Source organism: Engraulis encrasicolus, chromosome 16, assembly GCF_034702125.1.
Source record: "Engraulis encrasicolus isolate BLACKSEA-1 chromosome 16, IST_EnEncr_1.0, whole genome shotgun sequence".
In the NCBI taxonomy this organism is placed as follows: domain Eukaryota; kingdom Metazoa; phylum Chordata; class Actinopteri; order Clupeiformes; family Engraulidae; genus Engraulis; species Engraulis encrasicolus.
In genome coordinates this window covers 28804021-28828530 of record NC_085872.1, presented here as the reverse complement: position 1 = coordinate 28828530, position 24510 = coordinate 28804021, and the positions used below count along the sequence as shown (strand labels likewise).

General features: G+C 44.5%; 1 protein-coding gene across 3 annotated transcripts; it reads left to right on the top strand.

The window, feature by feature from the left end:
* The first annotated feature begins 9075 nt into the window (after positions 1 to 9075).
* vps37c (VPS37C subunit of ESCRT-I) lies at positions 9076 to 22368 on the top strand. 3 transcript variants are annotated; one of them, XM_063219285.1, is made up of 5 exons: positions 9076 to 9172; positions 10031 to 10139; positions 16485 to 16656; positions 18646 to 18728; positions 19006 to 22368. In XM_063219285.1, exons 2-5 carry the CDS (start codon positions 10047 to 10049, stop codon positions 19684 to 19686), a joined length of 1029 nt encoding a protein of 342 aa, XP_063075355.1. In that variant the 5' UTR covers positions 9076 to 9172; positions 10031 to 10046; the 3' UTR covers positions 19687 to 22368. The 3 variants fall into 3 exon arrangements, with proteins under 3 accessions (XP_063075355.1, XP_063075354.1, XP_063075353.1); XM_063219284.1 differs by having other exon boundaries at positions 9141 to 9222; XM_063219283.1 differs by lacking the exon at positions 9076 to 9172 and adding an exon at positions 9427 to 9517.
* Positions 22369 to 24510: the final 2142 nt, after the last annotated feature.

Here is a 24510-nt window from a genome sequence, read left to right as displayed (position 1 = left end):
CTCAGTCATAGAGGAGGATGGGGGAGAGCACCGGTTGATTACTCCCCCACCAACCTGGCGGGTCGGGAGTCGAATCGGCAACCATTGGGCTATAAGTCTGACGCTCTAACCGCTTACCCATGACTGCCCTTTGTGAAGAGCAAGTACATAAAGTAATATTTTACATACCGTACTCTAATACCGTCACCCACCTAATTAAGGCAATAGGGAAGGGACTGTAAGGTGTAACCTCATTACTTTGCTGAAAAGCCAAGGAGCCAGGCCCTGCCGTGACCTGCCGTGAACGGTGGGGCACTGGGTTGCTGTGCCAGTGACCCGGGTTCGGTTCTGGCTTGGGTCGTTTGCCGATCCTTCCCTGTCTCTCTCTCCCCACTCATTTCCTGTCTCTCCTCCACTATCCCGTCAAAAAAGGAAGGCAAAAAAGACCTATAAAAATATATATTTTTAAAAATAATCATTTAAACTAGAGCTCAGCACCTTAGGGTGATGAAGGGATAGAGAGAGGATGAAGAATGTCTTCTGACAAAAAAATCAAGGCAATGTATGATGATTTTGGTGTTTGTTTTTTCTCTGCCCTAAGGTCATATCAATCGTTCTGGGGATAGTTCAAGTTCTTCTGGCATTACCGGTTTACTCCTTGAAATTCCTGGCTTTCCTCTATATGATCCCTCTGAGTATTGGGATACTGGTATGTGTTTGCCTTACAGGAAACAACATTTCTCATTATACAGACAAACTAAACAGACATTTGCAACATCTGGAACATCTGCACAACTCTCTCACAGGGACTGGTTAATCATGGATTTTTTTTTCTTTTCAGTTTATAATAGGGGGATCATTGACTTTTGCTTGCTGCAAATCTTCAGACGCTCGACTGGTAAGTTAAAACTCGCACCACAATACATTCCTAGTGAGTTTAACAGTAATTCCCAACTACACTCACCGCCCACTTCATCACCATCGCCATCTCAATACCGAGTCTGACCGCCTTTTGAACTGGCTTAATTAGGTTGACGGTTAAATGTCTGCAAAAATACTCTGGCTGTGGTGTTCAAGTTCAGAGGAGTAGATGTGTGCACATCCCACCCGATGGGCCAGGTGCAGGACAATGAGAGTAAATCCAAGTGAAAAGAGAAGTCCGCGACACTGCTTGTCTATTGTGTATTTAATGGAGCAACGTTTTCGACCTTCAGGTCTTCATCAGGCAAAGTGTGAACATGATGAAGACCTGAAGGTCGAAACGTTGCTCCATTAAATACACAATAGACAAGCAGTGTCGCGGACTTCTCTTTTCACTTAGGCTGTGGTGTTGCAACAATGCTCAATTGGTACTAACAGGCCCAAAGTGTGCCAAGAAAATATCCCCACACCATTACACCACCAGCCCGAACCTTTGATACAGGGCAGGGTGCATCCATATTTTCATGTTTTTGACCCCAAATTCTGCCCTTATTGCAGCAGAAATCGAGACTCATCAGACCAGTGTTGCCAGATATGTCTGATCAAATCCCGCCCAAAAGGTTCTCAAAAACCGCCAAAATGTACTAAATTCCGCCCAATTTCAACAAATTACATTGGATTCTATGGGCATTAAACGGCAGAAAAAAACGCCAAATGGACAATTTTTCCCGTTTTTACCCGCAGAGGGCCATCCCAAGTAGCCCAATTGGGCGGGTAACCGCCCAATCTGGCAACATTGCATCAGACCATGCAACATTTTTCCAATCTTTTACTGTCCACTTCTGGTGAACCTGTGCTACTTGTAGCCTCAGTTTCTTGTTCTTTACTGATAGAAATGGCACCTGGTGTGGTCTTCTGCTGCTGTAGCCCATCTACCACAAGGTTTGATGTGCGTTCAGAGTGGCTCTAATCTGCATATGTCGATTGTAACAATTAGTTATTTGAGTCACTGTGGCCTTTCTATCAGCTCGAACCAGTCTGGCCATTCTCCTCTGACCTCTGGCATCCATAAGGCATTTTTGCCCGCAGGCCTGCCACTCACTGGATATTCTCTCTAAATCTTTCTAAATCCTAGAAAAGGTTGTAGGTGAACAACCCAAATAGATAAATAGTTTCTGAAATACAACGACCAGGCCATCTGGCAACAACAACTACGTCATGTTCAAAGTCACTTCAATCACCTTTCTTCCCCGTTTTCATGCTTGGTTTGAACTAAAGCAGATTGCCTTGACCATGTCTACATGCCTAATTACATTGAGTTGCGGTGATATGATTGGCTGATTAGAAATTTGCATCAATGAGTAGGTTTTGTGCCTTATAAAGTGGCCAATGGGTGTAAATGAATAGTGTCATCACTCATCACTAACAGCAGACTTTGCCATGCATTAGGCATCCACTGAATTTGTCTAATGACCACAAACGGAAGAGGAAGATGGTTCCTGATACTTTGACCCAAGACATTGAATTTAAGCATTACAATTTTAGCAATGGCACTGATGGACTGGAAAAGCAACACAGAACATGCAGGGGTATTTAAACTCAACACACAATAACAAGACAGATGCCGCAAAACACTATTCAATCACTGAGCAGAGGGTGCCACCTAAAGGCAGTAAAGGGACATGACATGCCAGGGTGCTGGTGCAGTGTGCTCTTTGTTGATTCCGTTTTTTGTAACCAGAAAATATGGCATGCCGTGTGTCGACTAGCTTTCATTGTGATTATTTCTCTCATAACTGATTCAGATGTAATGCAGTTTACATTGCCGACACCGAATGCACTGTCTACACACTACTACTAATAAACCAATTCATTTTGCACGCATGCACAGCAACACTGATGCTATGATTTGCTATAGTATTTTTTTTGCACAATCTGTGGTGCTCTTTATGTTTGATGACATTGTCTGAACATAGTCACATTACTACTGAAATTATTATTTTATTTTCAGTTAAAAGGATGTGTCTACAGTAACCTGGTGTGTCTGTTTGGTGCCCTGGTTGCGGTCTGCTTCTACATGACGGCCATCTGCGGCGGCGCCAAACTGCCTGAATATAACTGCACTGGGTTGGATAATACCATGGATCCCGGCATGGATGACTACTATAATTACAAGTACTTAGAGAGGTCTTGCAACAGAGGCGTTTCAAGAGTAAGATACATCTAACGTGCTACTTACCTACTTATTCAAACCACCATTAGAACCCTTTCACAGATGGTATATCAGATTATGACATAGTCATTACCATTTTGTTCTTGCAAAGTCGTGGCTCTGTGTCTTGAATCTGGAAATCCATGTGGTTATGGCATGTTGGAAGTACAAAAGGCCAGTATGTTTAGGTATGCTGCCGTGCAATACTAGAACGCAGTAACTCAAAATGGTCGAAAAAAAATTTATATCGGAAATCGGTTCTAAACTACCTCAATTGTCTTGTGTCCAAAAATGGTGGTCCAACACCGTCCCGTTTTGGAGAAAACTCATTTTGAAAGTGCAAAAATGACCCAAAAAAGGTTAAACAAAAACGCAGTAAATCGGCGAGTTACTGCTGCACGTTCCAATGGGACTGGTTTGGGAGTAGACAGTAGTAGTGGGGTCGTAGGCATGTGCATTTTTTCTCAGTCATTTCAAATTTGTGTTAAAGTTTGGTTTTCACTCCCAAGTTGAAGTTTATGGTCTATAGAACAATTTGAGTTCGAGTGTCAAACACACAGATAACAAAATGGCCTGCGGGGGGCGCTCTAAAATATATAAACTGCCATAACTTTTGATTAGTTAAACCAAATTTAACATATGAGGTATGCATGGATTCAGCATTAAGAGGAGGAGCTGGTGAGGTAAGTATTTGGTTACCGGATGAAAGACACACTATGTCATAAACACACTTTTAGCCCATGGACAGCAAAATTCAGGGTTTTTTTAAGATAAAGGGTGGAAATGACCTCCAAGTTGCAATGAAACATAATTTATTGTTACAAGTTATTGTAAATAAAGCCTGGTATATCATTCAACTTGATTTGTTCAGAATATCCCGTAATACAAAGATACCTAGGATACCTATACGCAAATATGGCTGCATAAAGCCTATATTTAGGACCCAACTTGCAACTTTGAGTTTATGAATTTAGGATCACGAGTATCAAATTTTTTTGAAGAAGCCATATTCTTTTCACACATAAAATCACAAAAAAACGTTATATCTGGAAGAAAATAAATAAATAATAATAATAATTATATAATAATTATATAATATAATTATAATTATAATTATAGCTATAATTAATATAGTAATAATATAGTAATAAGACTGCATTTCCGGAGAGACAATGCTATTGGTATGCTTGCGTCTTATGAGCACACACACACACACAGAGCTGTTGTATACACACACAGAAACACGAGGGAAAGAGATAGAGATGTGTGTTTGTGTGTTTGTGTGTGTGTGTGTGTGTGTGTGTGTGTGTGTGTGTGTGTGTGCGTGTGCGTGTGTGTGCATGTATGGAGATGCTTCATGTGCCTTTCAGCAATGGGTGGGTAGGGAGAGGTAAGGGTGGGATTCCAACCTGCAACCCTCTGACAGACCAACACCCTACCCAGTAGGCCAAAGCCACTTACTGTATAGAGTGGCCACAGCAGCATATTATTAGGCCACGGTTGCCCAGGTGACAGCAGAGGTCTAAAGTTCTACAAGGTTGCGTGTGTGTGTGTGTATGACTGAAGATTCTAAAGGTGACAGTTTGGCAATCAATAGCTGAGTAGGTATATGTGCAGCCTTATTTTTAAGCTGTCATATCTCCAAAAGTTTTGCAAGTTGTCAGACACACAAATGGCACAAACCTGCTCTTCATGTCAAAGCTGAGATCACTTTTCTTGGCCAAATGGTTCAGTCAAAAAATGGACATATTCAGGCCTATGCGCTGAGCTGTTCACACATTTTTTTGTAAGTGAATGGGGTCACATCATAGGGATTTTAAAACTGCTCTCTTTGAAACATTTTTAAGAGTTGGCTTATGATCTTCACACAGTTTGTACTCAGAGCCAATACCTCTCTGACAATGCATTTACCTAGTTGATACCTAGTTTAAAACCCCAGGACAGGTCACCTCTCACTCTAACTGCCACAATTTGTGACATTATCATCTTGACCATTCTACCATTCATTTCAATGAGGGGGAAAACGGAGAGAAAACTGAGGAAAAACAAGTCTGGTCAACAAATGAAAGGGGATAGGCCAGCGAAAAATACACCACCCTGAGCCCTTTTCGAGCCGTTCGTTTTGGCACTCNAACCGTGGTCTCTATCTCGAACACTGCAGCGATTCAAAGCCGCTGTACTAATGAATGGCGATTCCCATATGCCGAGGTGAATGGAAAAATGTAGAATAATAATAAACTGTTGATGAACAATTAATATGCTTTCCCGCAAGCATACTAAATAAACTGTTGGAGAACAATTAGTATGCTTGCTGGGGGCAAGCAGAGGCCTTTGGCAAGCATACTAATTAATACTATAGGACTATTTCATACATGGTAGACACAATCATCTGCTCTGGGAACTGTCCATTTGTTACCAGCGTAGTTGACAGGAATGGAAACCGTTCTTATTATCTGCATTTGCCAGAAATGCCTGCCAATCTCGTAACAAATTAACAGTTTCCAGATTTGGACTACACAACCAAACATGCAGTTATCAAAGATGTTTTCCAACTAGAGGTGAAGTGCAGCTGTACTAGTAGGCCTACTTGTACAAATAGACCTGCCAGATCTCGGTGCAAGTGCATGAAGGCAGAGTTAAAGTGCACACGTCTGTGCAAGTGCACATACAATTTCTAAGACTGACCACTGACTGTTTTTGCATCTGTTCTCTGTCATAGTTATTGTAGAGTGGAGTATTGGAATAAGTGTTAGCCCTATGGTCTTCTGTTTACTTTTTGAATGCAGGAAAAAATTCATCATCATCATTATTACTATTACTATTATTATTATTATTATTATTATTATTATTATTATTATTATTATTATTGATTTACTTTCTTCCAGATATAAAGTGTTTAAGTTGTGAATAAAATGATGGCTGGTACTCATAATCCTAAATTCATAAACTCAAAGTTGCAAGTTGGGTGCTAAATATCACATAGGCTTTACGCAGCTATATTTGTGTATATGTATCCTAAGTATCTGTGTGCTTCAGGAATATTCTGAACAAATCAAGTTAAGTGATAACCCATGCTTTATTGACAATAACTTGTAACAATAAATTATGTTTCATTGCAACTTGGAGGGCATTTCCACCCTTTATCTTAAAAAAGCCCGGATTTAGCTGTCCATTGGCTAAAAGTGTGTTTATTACATAGTGTGTCTTTAATCTGGTAACCAACTATTTAGCCCACCGGTTTCTCCTCTTCATACTGAATCCATACATACCTCATATGTTAAATTTGGTTTAACTAATCAAAAGTTATAGCAGTTTATATATTTTAGAGCGCCCCCCGCAGGCCATTTTGTTATCTGTGTGTTTGACACTCGAACTCAAATTGTTTTATAGACCCTAAACTTCAACTTGGAAGTGAAAACCAAACTTTAACATCAATTTGAAATGACTGAGCCTATTACGACCCCACTATAGGTGCGATCGAGATGTGTTAACGCATGCATGCGCATTTACACAGCAATGCACCCTGGATGGAAAATGCTGCATGACGGTTAGATTTCCTGTCAAACTTCGAAATTTCGTTGACGTTGCGTTGACGAGGTGACATGTCACATGGTGTAAAACTATCGCGGGATGAATGCGGCTGCAGTCAGATCTTGCAACCTCTGCAGTTGCTTATCCCCTTCAACGCTCGTCGGCGGACTGCCTCCGAGGTCACGCGTCCATGAACTGGTTGGTCAACAACTCACTCACGTGTGTATGGGTCTTGTCTCACACCTCTACACAAGTTTGCGCAGGTCCCCACTTCAGCTCCTCCTCACTGCCTGTCCCCCCACTCATCACACGTGGTGTGTTAGTAGAGCAAACCGGTGCGAGCTCATCGTCTCGTTCATATTTGTGGCCGACTTTAAATGCGCTGTATTTAATAACACCCACATCGTGACAACAAGTTCTCGCTCACGTGCTTCCGTCAATGTTGATCGACAGCATAGAACTCGTATGGGCTTAGTAATAGAGCTCGAAAGTGACGTCACTTCCCCCGATTTCATGGGACCTCAACGGCGTTTTTAGCCGAAAATCGTAGCATGTAATCCAATGGCGGTATTAAAATGGCATTTCGATCCCCTTCGAGTTGTGCCACGAGCTCCATATATGTTGTTTCTGATATTTTTGCTTAATTTTTCGTACGAACCCCCACATTTTTTTAGAAAGCTGTGTTTCTTCACATTTTTCATGCCGACGGCCTCGGAACAAAACATTGATACTTCTGCATGAATAATCTTTATCTATCATCTTAAACAGCATATTTGAAGCCCAGCGCATATCATGACTGAGATCGGAAGATATTTACTCGCTACCACGTTGTTAGATGGTCAGCTTAGGTCCCGTGAAACGCGGAACTAAGGGGCGGGACTTTCGAGCTCTATACAAGCTAAGAACGCAGTAACTCCTGCAGTAACTCCATTTTGTGGCAGTAATACCAGCCAAGAACGCAGTAAGTCGGTTTTTTGTGGCAAAAAGACACATAAATGTTGTTTTTTGGGGGTTTTTTTTGTGTGCATTAAATTTCTATCCTAAAAAAGCATTACCAGGAAGTGTCACCACCAATTTACCGACAACACAGTTGTCGCGCCATATGGAAAACTTTGAAGCCTTTTTTCTCAGTTTGCGTTTTTAGAGTTACTGCGTTCTAAGATTGTACGGCAGTATGGTCTGGGGCTGTTACAAGTAGGCATATTGGAGTCAATGCAAGTTTTGAACGTGTTGGGTAAAAATATTATTTAAATCTGATTATTTTTTCTCTGTTTTTTTGTGTGTCCTTTAGATCCATAACTTCTACCATGCTATTGTCATTTCCCTTTTGGTATATGACATTGCAGCCATGGTCCTTCACTCCCTGCTGTTATACTCCGCAGTGAAAGGTCTAAAAATAGACTGAAAATTGACTCGAGTGGAGACCCCCACCACACTCTCATACACGATACAAACACCTAATAGGTCTACCGTTGTAGCTTTCTGAATGTATACTTTATTAAAAATCTTCTGGAGTTTTTAATCACTCGTGTGGCCCATACTTTCTTAATAGAAGGCCAATAATGTGTTTTTAAAAATAAACTCTCCTGCACACAGTAGATGGAGGTGGGACAATGATCAACAGAATACTATGACTTTCAAGGAAAATCATTATGCTACCCGGGAGGCCTGTAATAATTTGTCACTGGTTGTCACTGTGCTGACACCACCTCACATGGAATATTCCCGTCACATAGGGGTTTCCCTTCAAGTCAGCTGACAGCAATGCTTCTCAAGAACATTTTCAGAATACTGTTACCACGCGTAACCAGCAGAGGGCGTTCACAAGCCTGAAATGATTTTATCTCTGAAGCACCCCTTTGAAGCCTCATCTTCACCTCTCCAGCATCACTACACTCATCCATCGTACTCACTCTCCAGACCCAGTCACAAACCAGACCATGCCAATACCTCCAAGGATTTGAAAAAGATTGAGAAGATTCAAACAAACCGCGCTAGTAGTAGCACTCTGGAAGTGCTGTTTCTCGTAAACATTTGTCTACAGACCGGCCATTTACTTTAGGCAGAGACGGTTTAGGTAGGAGGTCTGTGGAACAGGCTCTCTCAGTGGCTGTGGCATATACCACTTACAAAACGACGGGTGGCTATAGTTTGGAAGTTGATGGACAAATTTTAAGAACACAGCTCTTACATGCAGCAGTTACAATTAACACATCTTGTAATATGACCGTGCATTACCTGAGAGGAATATGGACACGTGTATTATTCGAGTTACGAAGGAGTAAATTGCGTGGGGGCGCCTCCCCTTTGTCACATTCATGGTTGAAACCAAATATGGCGCTGGTTTCTGTCAGTCCGAAGTGAAACTTTCCCTTATGAAAAGGAAATCTCTCTATCCTAACACAATTCGCACATGACTAGTGTGGGTTCTCGTGCTATATTATCAGGTGGATATAACTTGCTTGACTCTATTGGATAACACTGGACGGCAGACCGATGTTGACTCCCATGGAACACTGAGCTCGAGCGGTGGGCTTTCCTGAAGTTAGCTAGCGCTCGCGCAAGCAAGTGCCTTCGTTGTAAGCATATCGTTTTTCGGTGTGTAGCCAGAACGCTTGCTAGTTAGCTCAGTGACTATTATTAGCTCGATAGCTAGGTAGCTCCCGTCAAAATCTGGATACAACGAACCAGATCTGACAGCCGTCAGAAACGTACAGTTTAAGTGCATAATTGGGAACATAAGCGATCGCTTGTATTTTTGTTTTGATATTGAGGTCAGTGCTTCCGTGTTTATTTTACGTCATCCTCGTCCAATTAAGTTGGGTGCCCGTCAATGTGTTCCTTGCCAGAATATATTTGATTTGCTTGCCGCACGTAAGTACATGTTACGTTATTGTTTTGCTTTATAAACGCCCTTGGCTCATTTTAGCCTGCAGTTACGATAAAGGGACACCATCCCTTCAGTGTACGACTGTGCGAGAGTCTTACTACAGCGGACTGAATTACTCAGCTACAATCGGTAGCTGTAGCATGGCAAACAAAACGTATTCCCTTCGTTAAGCTCGTTAAATATATCATAAATTCTCCTATTACACTTAAAAGCACATTGTCTTTATTTCTGGACATGTAGAACAGTGTTGGACTGGTTCATTGTACTCATTTAGAGTGGCTGTCAATATGACATGTGACATGTCACAGGTTTGTTGTGGTAAAGATTACCACTCGAGTGCATCTGCAGTGTCGGTACACTCTTCTTTGTCTTGTTTCGTTAGTGATTGTATATCAGTTTAATTACGAAGAGCAGCCCCTGACGTTTTCCAGAGTAATCTTCCTATTGTTGTTGCATACGATATGCTAATCATGTTCGTTCTTCCTTTCTTCCCACAGTTTCTCTGGCAAATCAATGGATAAGCTTCAGGACCTCAGCCAATCCGAGTTGCAGGATTTACTGGACAACTCGGAACGGGTGGAGTCGATGGCACTAGAATCTGATGAGGTGGGTGGATTTTTTTTTAAACTGATAGTAATATCAATCCCACATAATGCCAGTGGTCTTGATCACCGTCAGGAGCATTAGGCCCAATGACTTCCCACTTAGTTATAATCTGATGCTGAGGCACATGCTATAAGAGAGACCACAGTGGCGGAGGAAAGAGACAGCAATAGGACTACAGTGTGCAAGGAAATACACAACCTTTGGGATGTCTTTGCTGGTCCCCATTAATATGCTTAGGTCCTGAGCTTAGAGCTTGCTTCATTTGAAGGAGAGCCTTTACATGCCGATGGACAGTGGGGACAGCAGGTCCCATAGATGTGGACTAGCAACTGTGAGGGTCCTGTCAGTTGAATGAAGTTAAGTGAGATTTTGAATCAAGTACCAATGGAGCGATTGAGTCATTATCGGGGGAAATGGCCATATGTTATTCAACATGGCACTGTGGATAATTCAGTATGTATAGGTGACTCATTACTTGGTTGCCTGTTCGACTCCCAACCCGCCAGGTAGGTGGGGGGAATAATTAACCAGTGCTCTTCCCCCATCCTCCTCCATGACTCAGGTACCCTGAGCATGGTACCGTCCCGCCGCACTGCTCCCTTTCGGGCGCCACTGGGGGCCTGCTCCCTTGCACGGGTGAGCCATAAATACAACTTTGTTGTGTGCAGTGGGCACTTGTGTGCTGTGTAGTGCTGTGTCACAATGACTATGGGAGCTTGGGAGTAGGGGAGTCTGGCTTTTGCTTCGCTTCACTTCACTTAACTAACAGGAAGGATTCCACTATGTTGCCTATTATTAGAGGCACAGGACGGTGAGGGTTGTAGAAAATGCAGAAACTCCTGTATGCGCCTCAACTGGACAAACAGGAATATTCTGAGCTCGACATTCTGATGGTTAGGCTAAGCCGAGAGAGCAGAGGAGGAGACTGTTAGCCTGACTGCGCGTCTACACCCGATCCAAACAAACAGCAGAGAAATAATGTCACCCTGGCGTTCATTTATTGAAAATTTCACAGACACAGTAGCCTAAGCCAGAATAGGTCACAGACACAGTAGCTGAAGCCAATCAACATGTATTGGATATCAGGCTGCTTCGGCACACACAATATTTACATATTGAACTGAAGGTACAAAGAGCATTTGTGCACACAGCTCTTAAGTTAAACCTCTATTGCCTTCTTTAGTATAGGTAACTTGCTGTCATCACTTGCCTATTAGCACTTGATAACTAGCCAAAAGAACACAATATTTTGAAATATTTAAGCGCCAGATATCAGAGCATTCTGGTGTACTACAATTCAAATGGTCACAAACATGAATTGAGTGGGGTATTGAAGAAGACCTTTTAACAAAAATGGCCACATAAGTTGCTTGATCTTTTATTTTTACCTCCACACTACTATATCAGGGATGGGCAATTATTTTGACCCAAGGTCCGCATTGGGTTTAGAAAGTTGACCAAAGGGCCGGATGTCGTAGGCAACTTGCCAGTGCCAATAATAAGAAATGGTGTACGCCAACATAATTACACCATTGTCATTTATGCCATTCCTGCTAATTGTATCTAGATGTAGACTTCAGCAATCTTAGTTTTCCAAGACCCTTGTTTTAGGTACTCAATTTAAGAATGAGTGACCATATAAATCTGCCTTTTTTTTTCCTTGGAAAGGCTCTGAGGGGCGCATGCAATGGCCGAGCGGGCCGCATGTGGCCCCCGGGCCTGAGTTTGCCCACGTCTGTACTATGTGAAGCCAAAGCAGAGTAAAGTAGTAGTGGAGTAGAGAGTAACTTTAGTAATGCTGCAGGAAAATAAGGATCAAGGGATGTGCTTACCAGGGTTTATCCCCTCCCCATTGTGACTAGCATGCATTGGCTTGGTTTCCACAAGAGCACTGGGCTGGGCCAGTGTTTTTGGCTCTACATAGAAAGTGCAAGCCAGGTGGGATTAACATAGGGGCGAATGAAGGGTGTCAGATGTTCACCCATACATGGCGTAAAGAGGAGCTAGCTCATGAGACTTTTATTGATGCTGGTTAAACATGGAAATTGATTCAGAGTCAATGAAACTGTTGCAAGCTATACAACAGAACCATCACACTTCTAAAACATACACATACACATGTTTCAGATGATCTCATCCAGCCATCAATGCATTCACAGTTTGATGTGTTACAGTTGCACCAAGTTTACTGAACTGTATTCCACAGTACCTGTGTGAAAACTGCACTGTGTTGTTAAGCAGCTTTACCACAGGAAAAGACAAACACAATCCTAGCCTTCTGCTCATCACAAGCAGCCATAACCTTGCTATTTAATGAACCTACTCTGACATAGCAGCCTGGGTTGATTAGGACATTGTTCTTCACACATGATTTCAAGATAATGTAATGTAACCAGTGGAAGGCAATGTGCTTCAATTAACATGGCAGACATTTTTCTCCTGCAGCATTTTGTGTAAGTAAAGAATTCTTGGAAAGACTGTTTGTCTTCTGTTTTTAGAGCACCTTGCCCTGCCATGAAATGGCATGAGCTAATTTTTATGTCAGATGGGGCTGCGTCTGACTTTTTTGCTGACCTTATACCAAGCGAGCATGTCTTAGTCACTGCCTCCACTATGTTTTTCTTCTGGATAGACGCGTGGCAAGTTTAGTGCAGTCAGAACCAGACGTCTGTAACTTGAATGTAAAGATGCAGGATTAGATAATGATTATTAGGTTGTTTTTTTTTGTGATCAACTTTTTATTGCTTTTATGGGGGAGGGGGGGATTATTAGGTTATTGAAAATACAGTTGTCTTGCTCTGCCATAACCAGGGCCCTAAATTAACGTTTTTTCATCACCGGCCAAAATGGCTAGTAGATGTTTATCTTACCATCTAAACACACTCACTAATGGGTTAAATGGCTGGTAAGTTGGTTTCCTACCACCCAAAGTGATTTTTAACCAGCATTTGGCCGGTTGGCTGGTATTAATTTTGAGCCCTGGCCAAAACAGTGGGTAAAGTGTCCGTGTTCTCTTATGTGTTTTCAAGAGTTCTGAAGTTTGACAAATGGAATGCATTTAAGGCGATAGAATTTTAAGTGGACATCTCCAAATATAACGTGTGGTATGTAGATATCCAGAGTCTGACCCCCTAGCTGAGAAAGCCACAGAGGAAGTTGAGCACATTCTGTAGTGTAAACTATTGAGTAATTTGTCCACCACAACAGCAATAGTGAATGCGGCAATCGGGATATTGACACATGCTTGTCTTGGCTGTCCACTAGACGGTAGACACACATCTTGAAATCATGTGTGAACAATGTCTTAACCCATTTTAGCCTGATGACTCGTATATGTTGTTTGACCTTTGGTGCCTGGAGCGACATATACGCTGCATTCAGCCTCATGAGATTTTAGCTTTTTTAATAAAAATGTGGGTATGTTACAGCTGAATGAACCCATTCTTTATATGTATCAGGGCTTTTTCTAGGAATTTTTGGCATGAGGGAGCATCATGGCAGGTTGCAGGTCCCCGTGACTGAGAAATGTACTAGGGGCGCTCAAAAAAGTCATTTATATATTTAAAAAAAGGAAGTATGAGGGCGCACCCGCGGAGGTATGAGGGTGGAGCGCCCCTATTTCCCCATTCAGAAAAAACCCTGTGTATATATATTTTAGGGCCTTTTATGTCTTTATTAGGTTGGACAGTATGAGAGGCAACAGAAAGTGAGTGGGAGAGAGAGATGGGGGAAGGTTCGGCAAATGACCCGGGCCAGAATCGTACCCGGGTCTCCGGCTTAGTAACCCAGTGCCCTACCGTTAGAGCCACGGCAGGGTCTCAATGAACACATTCTAATGCAAGATGAAGTTCTTAGGGTTTAAATGCAACTTTATTTAATGTTTTTATGTGCATCAGAGCCTGAGATATTTAGGTTTTTATAGGCTGAGGGCAACTTTCCCAACAAGGGCTTAGGCATTCAGCAGGAGCTTTTTTTGCAGGTGCTTTAGGCATCCATGGGTTAATCAACACAGGGTGCTATGTCAGAGTAGGTCTTAGCTCATTCAAACTCCTTCTTTATCGGTAATATTTCATTGAATATTTAACAGATCCCTACAGCATGTGACCTAAATGCATTTCATAATTCATATTTTATTTATAACACAGACTTAGCTTCCACACCAGAATGAATTCAAAGATCAGATTGGTTTGTGAAGCATAACTTTCCTTTTGAATCTGGTAAATGTGTATGAATGAATGAATGAATGAATGAATGAATGAATGAATGAAACTTTATTGTCATTGTACAGGTACAACGAAATTGGTAAAGTGCAGATGCTCACGGTGCTTAAAAAATCAACAAAGAACCTATATATATACTGTATAAAAATAATTAAGATTTTAAAAAGTCAGCTGTGCAAAATTAAGTGTGTAGATTGCTTTTGGATAAAAACTGTCTTTTAGCCTGTTTGTTTTTGTACCCAGAGCCCTGTAACGCCTGCCTGATGGCAGCAGCTCAAACAGTTTATGTCCAGTATGGTAGGGGTCTCTGATGATTTGCTTGGCTTTCTTTAGACAGCGACAGGAGAACAACTCCTCTAAAGAGGGCAGGGGACAGCTGGTGATCTTCTGAGCTGTGCTGACCACTCTCTGAAGAGCTCTTCTGTCCGCTGCTGTGCAGCTGGAATACCACACACATAAACAGTATGTTAGGATGCTCTCTATGGAGCTCCGGTAGAAGGCCACCAGTAGACTTTGGGGTAGATGGTTAGCCCGTAAGACCCTAAGGAAGTACAGTCTCTGTTGTGCCTTCTTGATGGTGGCAGTGGTGTTGGTGTTCCAAGTAAGGTCGTCCCTCAGATGCACGCCCAGGAAGCGGAAATCAGAGACCCTCTCCACACAGGCCCATCGATGACCAGTGGTTGAATGTTAGCCTTTGTCCTCCTGTAGTCCACTATCAACTCCTTTGTTTTTGAGATGTTTAGGAACAGGTTGTTCTCCTTGCACCAGACCGATAGACGCTGCACCTCTTCCCTGTATGCAGTTTCGTCTCCCTTGGAGATGAGACCTACGATGGTGGTGTCATCAGCAAACTTGATGATACTATTGCTGGAGTGAGAGGGGGTGCAGTCGTAAGTGTATAGGGTGTACAGGAGTGGGCTTAGCACACAACCTTGGGGGGAGCCTGTGCTGGTGTTTATGACTGAGGACAGGTGGGAGCCAGCTCTTACCCTCTGGGAGCGGCCTGTCAGAAAGTCCAGTATCCACCGACAGATGGAGTGTGACAGCCCCAGGTCCAATAACTTGGTCACCAGTCTGTTGGGGAGGATAGTGTTGAATGCCGAGCTAAAATCCACAAAGAGCAGCCTGGCATAGCTCCCCTGCTGCTCTAGATGGGACAGAGCAGCATGAAGGGCTGTTATGATGGCGTCATCTGTGGACCTGCCGGCCCGGTAGGCAAACTGATGAGGGTCAAACCCAGGTGGGAGACAGGAGGTGATGTGAGCCCGAACCAGTTTTTCAAAACACTTCATAATGATGGGAGTGAGTGCCACTGGTCGGTAGTCATTCAGTCCACTGATGGTGTTCTTTTTGGGGAGCGGGATGATGGTGGAGGACTTCAGGCAGGGGGGGACAGCAGCCTGGCTCAGGGACTGGTTGAAGATGGTAGTGAAGACCCCAGCCAGCTGGGCCGCGCAGTCTCTCAGGACCCGTCCAGAGACACCACCCGGGCCCGCTGCTTTCCGTGGATCCACTGCCCGTAGCACCCGCCTCACCTGCTGTTCCTCCAGCACGAGAGAGTGACTGCTGTATCCTGGTGGGTAATGGATGGCAGTGTCAGGTGGCTGTACCTCAAAGCGGGCAAAAAAGATGTTAAGTTCCTCTGCCAATGAGGTGTCCACGGAATCTGTTGACTTGGTACTGGGTCTGTGGTTCGTGATGTGCTGAATGCCCTGCCACACCTGCCTGGAGTTGTGGCTCTGGAAACAGTCCTCTATTTTCTGCCTGTAAGCAGCCTTGGCTTGTCTGATTCCCCTCTTGAGGCTAGACCTGGCCGCGCTGTACATCCCCTCATCACCACTCCTGAAGGCAGAGTTCCTTTCCTGAAGGAGGTTTTGTACCTCTCTGGTCATCCATGGCTCCATGTCAAGGGCTATGTAAAAATATGCCTAGAGATTTTTCTGGTCCAAAGCTAAATTTCGGTCCAGGTAGGCTCTTGTTACATCAATTTTCACAGACCACTTGGGGTGCCTCCCAATCAAGCTGTTTGATGATCCAAATAGGACCATCAAGTGGTCTTGAGTGCATGATAATGTCCCTGAAGTCACATACGGTACTTACTTGTCCACTTTTGTTGTTGCAACAGATCCAGAACATCCAGCTGGAGCGTGAGATGGCGCTGGCGTCCAATCGCAGCCTGGCGGAGCTTAACCTGGACATGAAGCCTCGTCTGGAGCAGGAGAGGGAACGGCTGGTGGGCCGCTACTCCGAGCTCGAGGAGGTTCGGGACCGATACAAGCAGCGCTGCACACTCAGAGGTGAGTAGGCCGGACGGACACCTGAAAGCTGTTTGGGGGGGTGGGGGGGGGCGCACATCCACAAAACCAATTATCCAGGTGCCAGACAACAATAGTCGTGTGAGAGAGTAGTCTGCACACTGCGCATGAACTCTGAAATTGTAAACTTTACTTCATTAAGCAAATGGCAACGTTTCGATTCACCAGTGGGATCTTTCTAAGGCAGGAGGACCACTCAGGCCAATGTCCCGTAAGTCAATCCGCAGACCACTCTCTCACACTTGACACCTAGAAAGTTTAAGCCCACCTGCTATATTGTTATTCCCGTCCCATTGTTATTGTGACACGCACAGCACACAACAATATTGCATTTATGCCTCACCTTTATGCCTCTGTCATGGAGGAGGATGGGGAGAGCATTGGTTAATTGCTCCGGAAATTGAACTGGCAAACTTTGGGGCTACAAGCCTGACACCATAACTGCTTATTCATGATTGCCCTGACTGACTGACCGACAGATAGGCCTCTGTCCATTGCTGTTTCCCCCCCCATTATTATTTAATGCTACTTTAAATCGTGGGCCATCACAAGTTGATTGCCACCGCTGTCAACTCTTATACAAACAGCATTGCACTCTCACTATGCTAATGCATCCATACATGGCTCGTCTTCATTTTGTAGAATGCGTCACTCGCAGACTTTCGGCTGCAAATGCTTAAGTTTCATATCCTCTCTCTGCATCTGGGTCCTGCATCTCTTGGTCGCTATTCCTTTTTTATATACGTGTATATATATTTTAGGGGCTTTTTATGCCTTTATTGACAGGACAGTATGAGATGCTGACAGGAAGCGAGTGGGAGAGAGAGATGGGGGAGGATTGGGAAATGACCCTGGCCGGACTCGAACCGGGGTCCCCATGGGCATGCAAGCCCAAATATGGGGGGCTTAGCGCATAGCAGCATCTCTACCAACTATTTTTCAGTCAGTAAAGAAACGGAAGCTTATGGAGGGGTAAAGCCAGGCTACAATGATAGAGTTGTGTGGTGTGTCTGAAAAAAAGAGAACCAAAACCCAATGACATTTTGGGTCTCATTTTCCATTTGTCTCATGACCAGCTACAAAGAATTATTGACCACCAAAATCCAATGATGCATTTTGCGTGAAAGCATGAAAGCCCATTGGGAAACTCCAACTCCCATTGTCATTGTGACACAGCACTCCACAGCACACATGTGAACACTGCACACTGCACACAACGAAATTGCATTTATGCCTCACCCGTGCAAGGGGGCAGCCCTCAGTGGCGCCCCATGGGGAGCAGTGCGGTGGGACGGTACCATGCTCAGGGTACCTCAGTCATGGAGGAGGATGGGGGAGAGCACTGGTTGATTACTCCCCCCACCAACCTGGCGGGTCGGGAGTTGAACCGGCAACCTCTGGGATGCAAGTCTGACGCCCTAACCGCTCACCCATGACTGCTTTTTCAGGATGACTTTTGGCAGGTCAGCTAAGAGTAAATACTAGATTAGATTTTCATATAGAACTTAAACAAACCATTTAAATACCAAGTATGGCTATGATTATGATACAAAGCACACCTCCCGAACGTAATATGTATCCTCTCATGTCACCTCTCATGAACACTACCAATGGAAACTAGATCACTCTACCTGTTGTCTTTCTGTCACCTGTCCCTCCACACCCAAGTATTCACTGTGTGAAGAAACACTGTGACTGCTTGTAGGGAACAATAGCCGAGCACTGTACTGTGGGTTTCCAAGAGTGATTCAGTGTCACATAATCCTGTTGGCCTGTGGCAGTGCAGCTTGAAAAAAAATCCTTTTGTTTTGTTTTCTATGTGATCTAATCTGTGCATTCGTGTTTGTTTTCTGTATTGTAGCCCGGAAATAGTTCCTCACATACATGACGACATTTTGTTGCTCCATTGTGAGCTTTTGCTCTTCAGGCAATGGTTTGTTCCGAATACTGACCGTTTGCTCTTCTTCACAGACGATGTATTGGGACAGGTGTCCCCGGAGGTGCTATTCTCACGTCTTCAGGCAGAGGGCGCCAGCACAGAGGCAGAGTCAGAGGTGAGTTGGAGCCACTGCTGTCACAGGCATGCTGATCTGCACTGACAGCAAAATGCCACAGACAAGTCATCGGGCTTGGCGATTGTGACAATGGTTGAAATACGCACTTAGAACATAAATAAACATTGTTTTGCAATGCTGTGTGTGATTTGTGTTATTCTCCCACTGAATAACACCGACAACGCATATAAGAATGAATATATTTCTCTGACCTTTTTATTGTGTTGTTAATGTTTTCGACACCACATTTACTGTTTGTTTTGTATATATTTTGCAGACACTAGCAGAGGAGTTTCTGGAGGGCTCCTTGCCTCTGGACTCCTTCCTCGAGCGCTTCCTGGCCCTGCGCTCCCTCGCCCACAAGCGGCGAGTTCGAATAGAGAAGCTGCAGGAGGCGCTTCGCCAGAAGAGCCAGACCGCCGTCGACAACGCAGCGGCAGCGGCTACGTCCAGTGGCGCCGGCCAGGACCCGGCCATCACCTCCTCACCGTGGCAACCGGTCCAGCCGCACCCACAGCCGCAGACTGCCGCGAAGCCCAGCGGCGGCTACTCAAACTCCCCGCAGAACCCGTCCGGCTCCGGCCTCCCCTACGGCCCCTTCCCGGGGGCCTCCCCTGCCCAGCCTGCTGCTGCTGCCTCCGCCGGGGGCCCCGCCAACCCCCCGGCCCAGTTCCCGCCCTACCCCAGCCCAGGGTCCTCGTTCACCCCTGTGCCAGGCTACGCTGCCTCTCGAGGCCCCGGGGCCTGCCCTTACCCAAGCCAGCCAGCGTTCTCTGCCATCCCTGCGCCTCCCTTCGGCCAGTTTGGCCCCAGCGCAGCACCTTACCCCTCTGGTGGGTATCCCTACTCCACGCCAGGCTACAACTACCCCATCGGCCCCACCCTGCCGCCGTCCCAGTCCAACTCGGGCAGGCCGGTGTACCAGTCTGGCTTTAGGGTGCCACAGTCCTACTCCTGAGTCCTCCTGTCCCACTCCCTTCCTTTCCTGCTCTGCTTTTGCCCCTTTCTTTCGCCATCTTACCCCAGCCTACAATACTGTCTACTTATCTCTCTCTCTCTCTCTCTCTCTCTCTCTCTCTCTCTCTCTCTCTCTCTCTCTCTCTCTCTCTCTCTCTCTCTCTCTCTCTCTCTGCCTCTTCCCTCATCATCTCTCCTCTCTTCATTTATCTTTGTTCTCGGTTGCCGTGATGTTTTTCACTCTCTCACCACGTTTCCTACGCTGCTGGCATCAGATTTCTGATGATTTCAGATTACCCTACCTGCTTTTCCTCCTCCCCCTCTTCCTTCCTGTGCCACGCTTGAGAGTCCTCAAGTCCTCGCTCATCCCATAGACGTACTGTATGTGTATATATATATGTATACCTATATACGTCTATGACCCATCCATCCCTAGCCATCTTGTTCCCCCCCCTCCCTGTGCATTTGGATGGAGGCTCACATGGAGTCTGAGGGAATGCACAAAGGAGACAGTTAACCCCCCACCCCCACCTTAGGAACCCCCAACAAACTCTTTATATCACACGTCAACTTTGACTTCTTCACAGGATGCAACTTGGAAGGACTGGTTGCGATCAAAAAGGAATTCTCTTTGTTTTTGTTTTTTGTTTGTTTGTTTATTTGTTTTGTTTGTTTATTTGTTTTGTTTTGTCCTGTCAAAAAAGTATCAAACTGATTCAAACCTTTTTAGGTTTCTGACATCTGTGTAAATGTGCATTAAGAATTTGAGCACTGGGAATTCATGACACTATGCTGGGTAGTGTGCGGCCTTCTAAGGTCCTGATCGGACGGTACCTTATATGGCTGTGAAAACTCAGTCACTCACACACTACTTTGCAGTCATTGGCCTGTCTGTTGGTTGTGTGGACTTGGCAGACCCACGCTCACTCTCCTCCTCCTCCTCCTCTCTCCCCATGTCCAATTGTGACTCTCCAGACAGCACCTGCCCCAAACAGACCTCACCGTCAGAAACTCCCCATCACTGTATGGTGGTTGTGGTGGAGGTGAGGGAACTACTATGTTGTGTTGTCTTGGTGTCCGTCATCCTTATTGCCATGGTTACCCATTGTCTCACTGTTCCTGTGTTCCGCCTTCATGTTCTCCACTCGTCTACTACTTTTTGCGGTGCCACCAGTCGTCTTTCCTCGTCAACCTTTCATCCCTTCATTTATCCTCCTAGAGGAAAAAAAAAAGAAACGCCTCTTCCTCTTGCTTTTCCCATATACAGCTTGACAACATAAACAAAAGGCTTGACAGTGGTGAGACGTCATACATTTATTTCTGTAAGATCACTACCGTTTGAGAATATATGTGATTTGTATGATAAAAACTGAAAATACTACTAACAGGAAACCATTAAAAACAAGGGAAGTATAAACATATCTTATCCTGCTTCTTTAGCACCGAAAGCACACTGAAGGGACAAACACGAGATAGAAGGGGGCCCCGGGTTGGCAGGCGGTGAGGGCGGGAAGCAAACCTCGTTAGGTGAAGAGGCTACGCAGCACCCCTCCGAATATGCAACCAGCACCTGTGCCACCCTTGGCGTCAGCTGATGCATCTCCCAAATTGTCCTCTATGCAGTGTCAGACGTGTGTTACTGGCAGCGGCCTCGGTGGTAGGCGGCAGAGTCAAGCGGTTCTGTGTTGCACTTAACAGGAGGAGTGAAATTACTCCTGATCGTTACAGGCTGCACTGTCTGTTTTTTTCTTTTTCTTTTTCTTTTGGTTTGTTTGTTTTCGCATGAACCTGGATTGCATTTGTGTTTTTTGAGTTTTTGCACTGGCTGGATATGCGTTAAGCGGAATGGGCGAGGGCAGGATCGGGGGAGGGGAGGTGGATTGAGATTGTAGTCTAAACCAAAACAAAGTGTTTTAAAATGTCACCTGTGGGTGGAGAAGGTTTGTGGGGGCACTATGCATATCTCTCTGAGAGGGTGCTCCGTAGCCCTGGCACCAGGGCCCCCGGGTGGCGACGCAACTATTCACTTGCCGCCATTAAAGGCAGTTGGACACACTCGCACACAGAGACGGGCGGGCAGGGAGGCCACAGAGCTCTCTCACTAGCACTCCACCGGCTGAGCCAGCAACGCCTCAGCCCGACCAAACTCACACCCTGAGGCTCCCACTCCAGTCAGCACTGACCCTGAGCAGCTATCCTGCTCTTTTTATTTTTGTATTTTGAAGCAATCCTTGACCGAAGAAAAAGGAGGGGGGAAAAATAAAAGGGAAAAAAACAAACAAAAATTACAAAAAGGGGAAACGAGGATGATAAAATGACAAAAAAAAGGACACGGGAGGGGTGGGCAAACTCAATCAAGCCCACCTTGCCACTGGCTTTAATGAATCAACAAACTCAGTAATTAAGACTCAGGTGGAGTGAGGGCCCGGACACCTGGGCTGGGGCACGAAGGAGCTTCGCCGAGGCCCATGGCCAGACCGAGGGTGGGGGAGGGGGATGGGGTGTTGTCGTAGAAGCACAATCCTGTGCCTCGTTAGGGAGAAAAATAAGAGAAATAGTCATTTAAATGAGAAAAAAGCTAAAAGAATATATCGGTTTGGTGGTGATGACTGTAGCCTGTTTCAAAGTGTTCTTTTTTTGAGTGTGAATAATAAACACTGAAGTTGATTTATGAGAAAAGTGACTGTGATCTGTTTGTCGTGTTTCTTTTTGCCGTGACGCCCCACATCCGCATACTACATACAAGCAAAAGTCTGTCATACAGTTAAAAGAGTATTCAAGAGTTTGTTTTTTGGTTTTTTGGGGGGGGGTTTTTAACTGAGGACTGGTTCTGGGTGGAGGGTGTAACATGGAATTTTTGTTTTGTTGACACATCTAAAGTAATATTCTGTGCCTACCCCTCCTCCTATCTTGTTTGTGTTTTGAAGTTGATTTGTCTCTTTTTCTGCAACTCGCCCCCATGTAGTGTCTTTAGTGTACCTCATGGAGGGAGCCAATGCATCAACATTCACTATGAGTTTTCAATTATGTGCATCTCATTTTGAGAAAGAGGACAAAAATGCATTTGATAGACTACAACAATGCAATGCTTGTCTACATGTATGTTAGTCAGTTTGAATACGGTGACTCACAATGTTGTCCCGTCTGAACTGACAGGACTGATAGTTGTAAAGCTCAGTGAGTGGTACTGGTGGATGTTTGAGGAGGTGGAGGTGCACACGGCGGGGCTTTCACGAGGTCTACGGCTCTGGTAAACCAAAGGCGTAAGATGAGAAGGATTTGGGGCGCCGAGTGGAGGAGACGAGAGCGTAGAGTGAGAGGAAGAAATGACTATTGTAAGACTGAAAGTGAGCACGCACTCACGGCCCTGAATTTTCGATCCTCTCGGAAGAGATCCGGGCCGGTGGTGCATGTGTGTGTGATGATGACAGACACAGGATTTCACCTCAAAGTTACTGACTCTATCAGTCAGTAACTGTTGTAGCAGGAGGCACATTAGCACAGCATAGGCCATAGACTACTATAATCACAATGTACAGCGCCGCCAGTTAGTATTGGCACCCCTTAATTTTATTTACAAATTGTGCTATATATCCAGAAATAAATGGAAATATACACTACTTTTACCATCAGGATCTTTTAATTGAACATTATAAGATATTTGGAATTGCAGAGTATTTATTTCCAAATGCATTTTGTAATTTCAAGCAAAAACACTTAAAAGGGCATGTCCAGGAATATTGGCACCCCTCCTTCAAGGGTTAATTGCACACTATTAGACAGCAATGGCAGCCTCCGAAGGTTTTGGTTTTCATCAATGACTGTGTTCTTTCATTTTTACAACCAATCCACTGTGCATTTGGATGTGTTCTTTGGGTTTTTGTCTTTCTGGAGTGCACATGATGTTCAACTCAAACTAAGTGTTCTTGCCATGGTTACACATTTTACTGTAAATGATGATACCTGTCATGTCATGATGCCTGTCATGATACCTGTGATACGGTCAAAGCCTCCAATACCTGATGCAACAATGGGGTGACATAATATTATGGATCGGACACCATGCTTGCTTTTTGGTAGGGTGTCCTTTTCCTTAAAGACTTTCTTGCAGAGTATGCAAACATGCTGTTTGTGTGAGTCATTGAAAAACTGTGCTATGGCTTCATCTGACCTTAAAACATTCTTAAAAGGTCTGTGCTAGACCTGTATTTTTTCATACAGCCATCAGGTGTTCCCTGTTATGACTTTTATTAACCCATTGATGCCTGATGTTGCATTGCGCAACATTGGCCCTCGCGCCTGGAGCTGCATTACGCAACATTCAGGCTCATGAGATTTGAGACAACTTTATTAAAAATCTCTGTTTGTTTGAGATGAATGAACAAATTCTAATGAAAGGTGAGGGTCTTAGCGTTAAAATGCAACTGATGGCATATTTTTATGTGCTTCAGAAGCTGATATATTTAGGTTTTTATAGGCTGAGGGCAGCTTTTCTTAAAAAGGGCTCAGGCATTCAGCACCCTTTTTTGCAGGTGCCTTAGGCGTCAATGGGTTAAGCAATGTGGTCTGCCTTGGTCTCCAACCAAAAGGCACTACTTTGTGTAGTGTTTAACACGGGGTGCTTATTGAAAAAAACTACCCAAAACAGTTCAAAGTTGACCGTCAGGTCTGTAGATGTTAGTCCCTGTGTTTTTTCATTATTTGCACCGACTTCCAAAGACTTTTATCAATGTCTTCCTCTACCCCCCACATCCAAGGATGTTCTTTACAGCTCCATGTTTGGCAGATTTCTGAATAACACAACACAGTGTTGAAAATGGTTTAC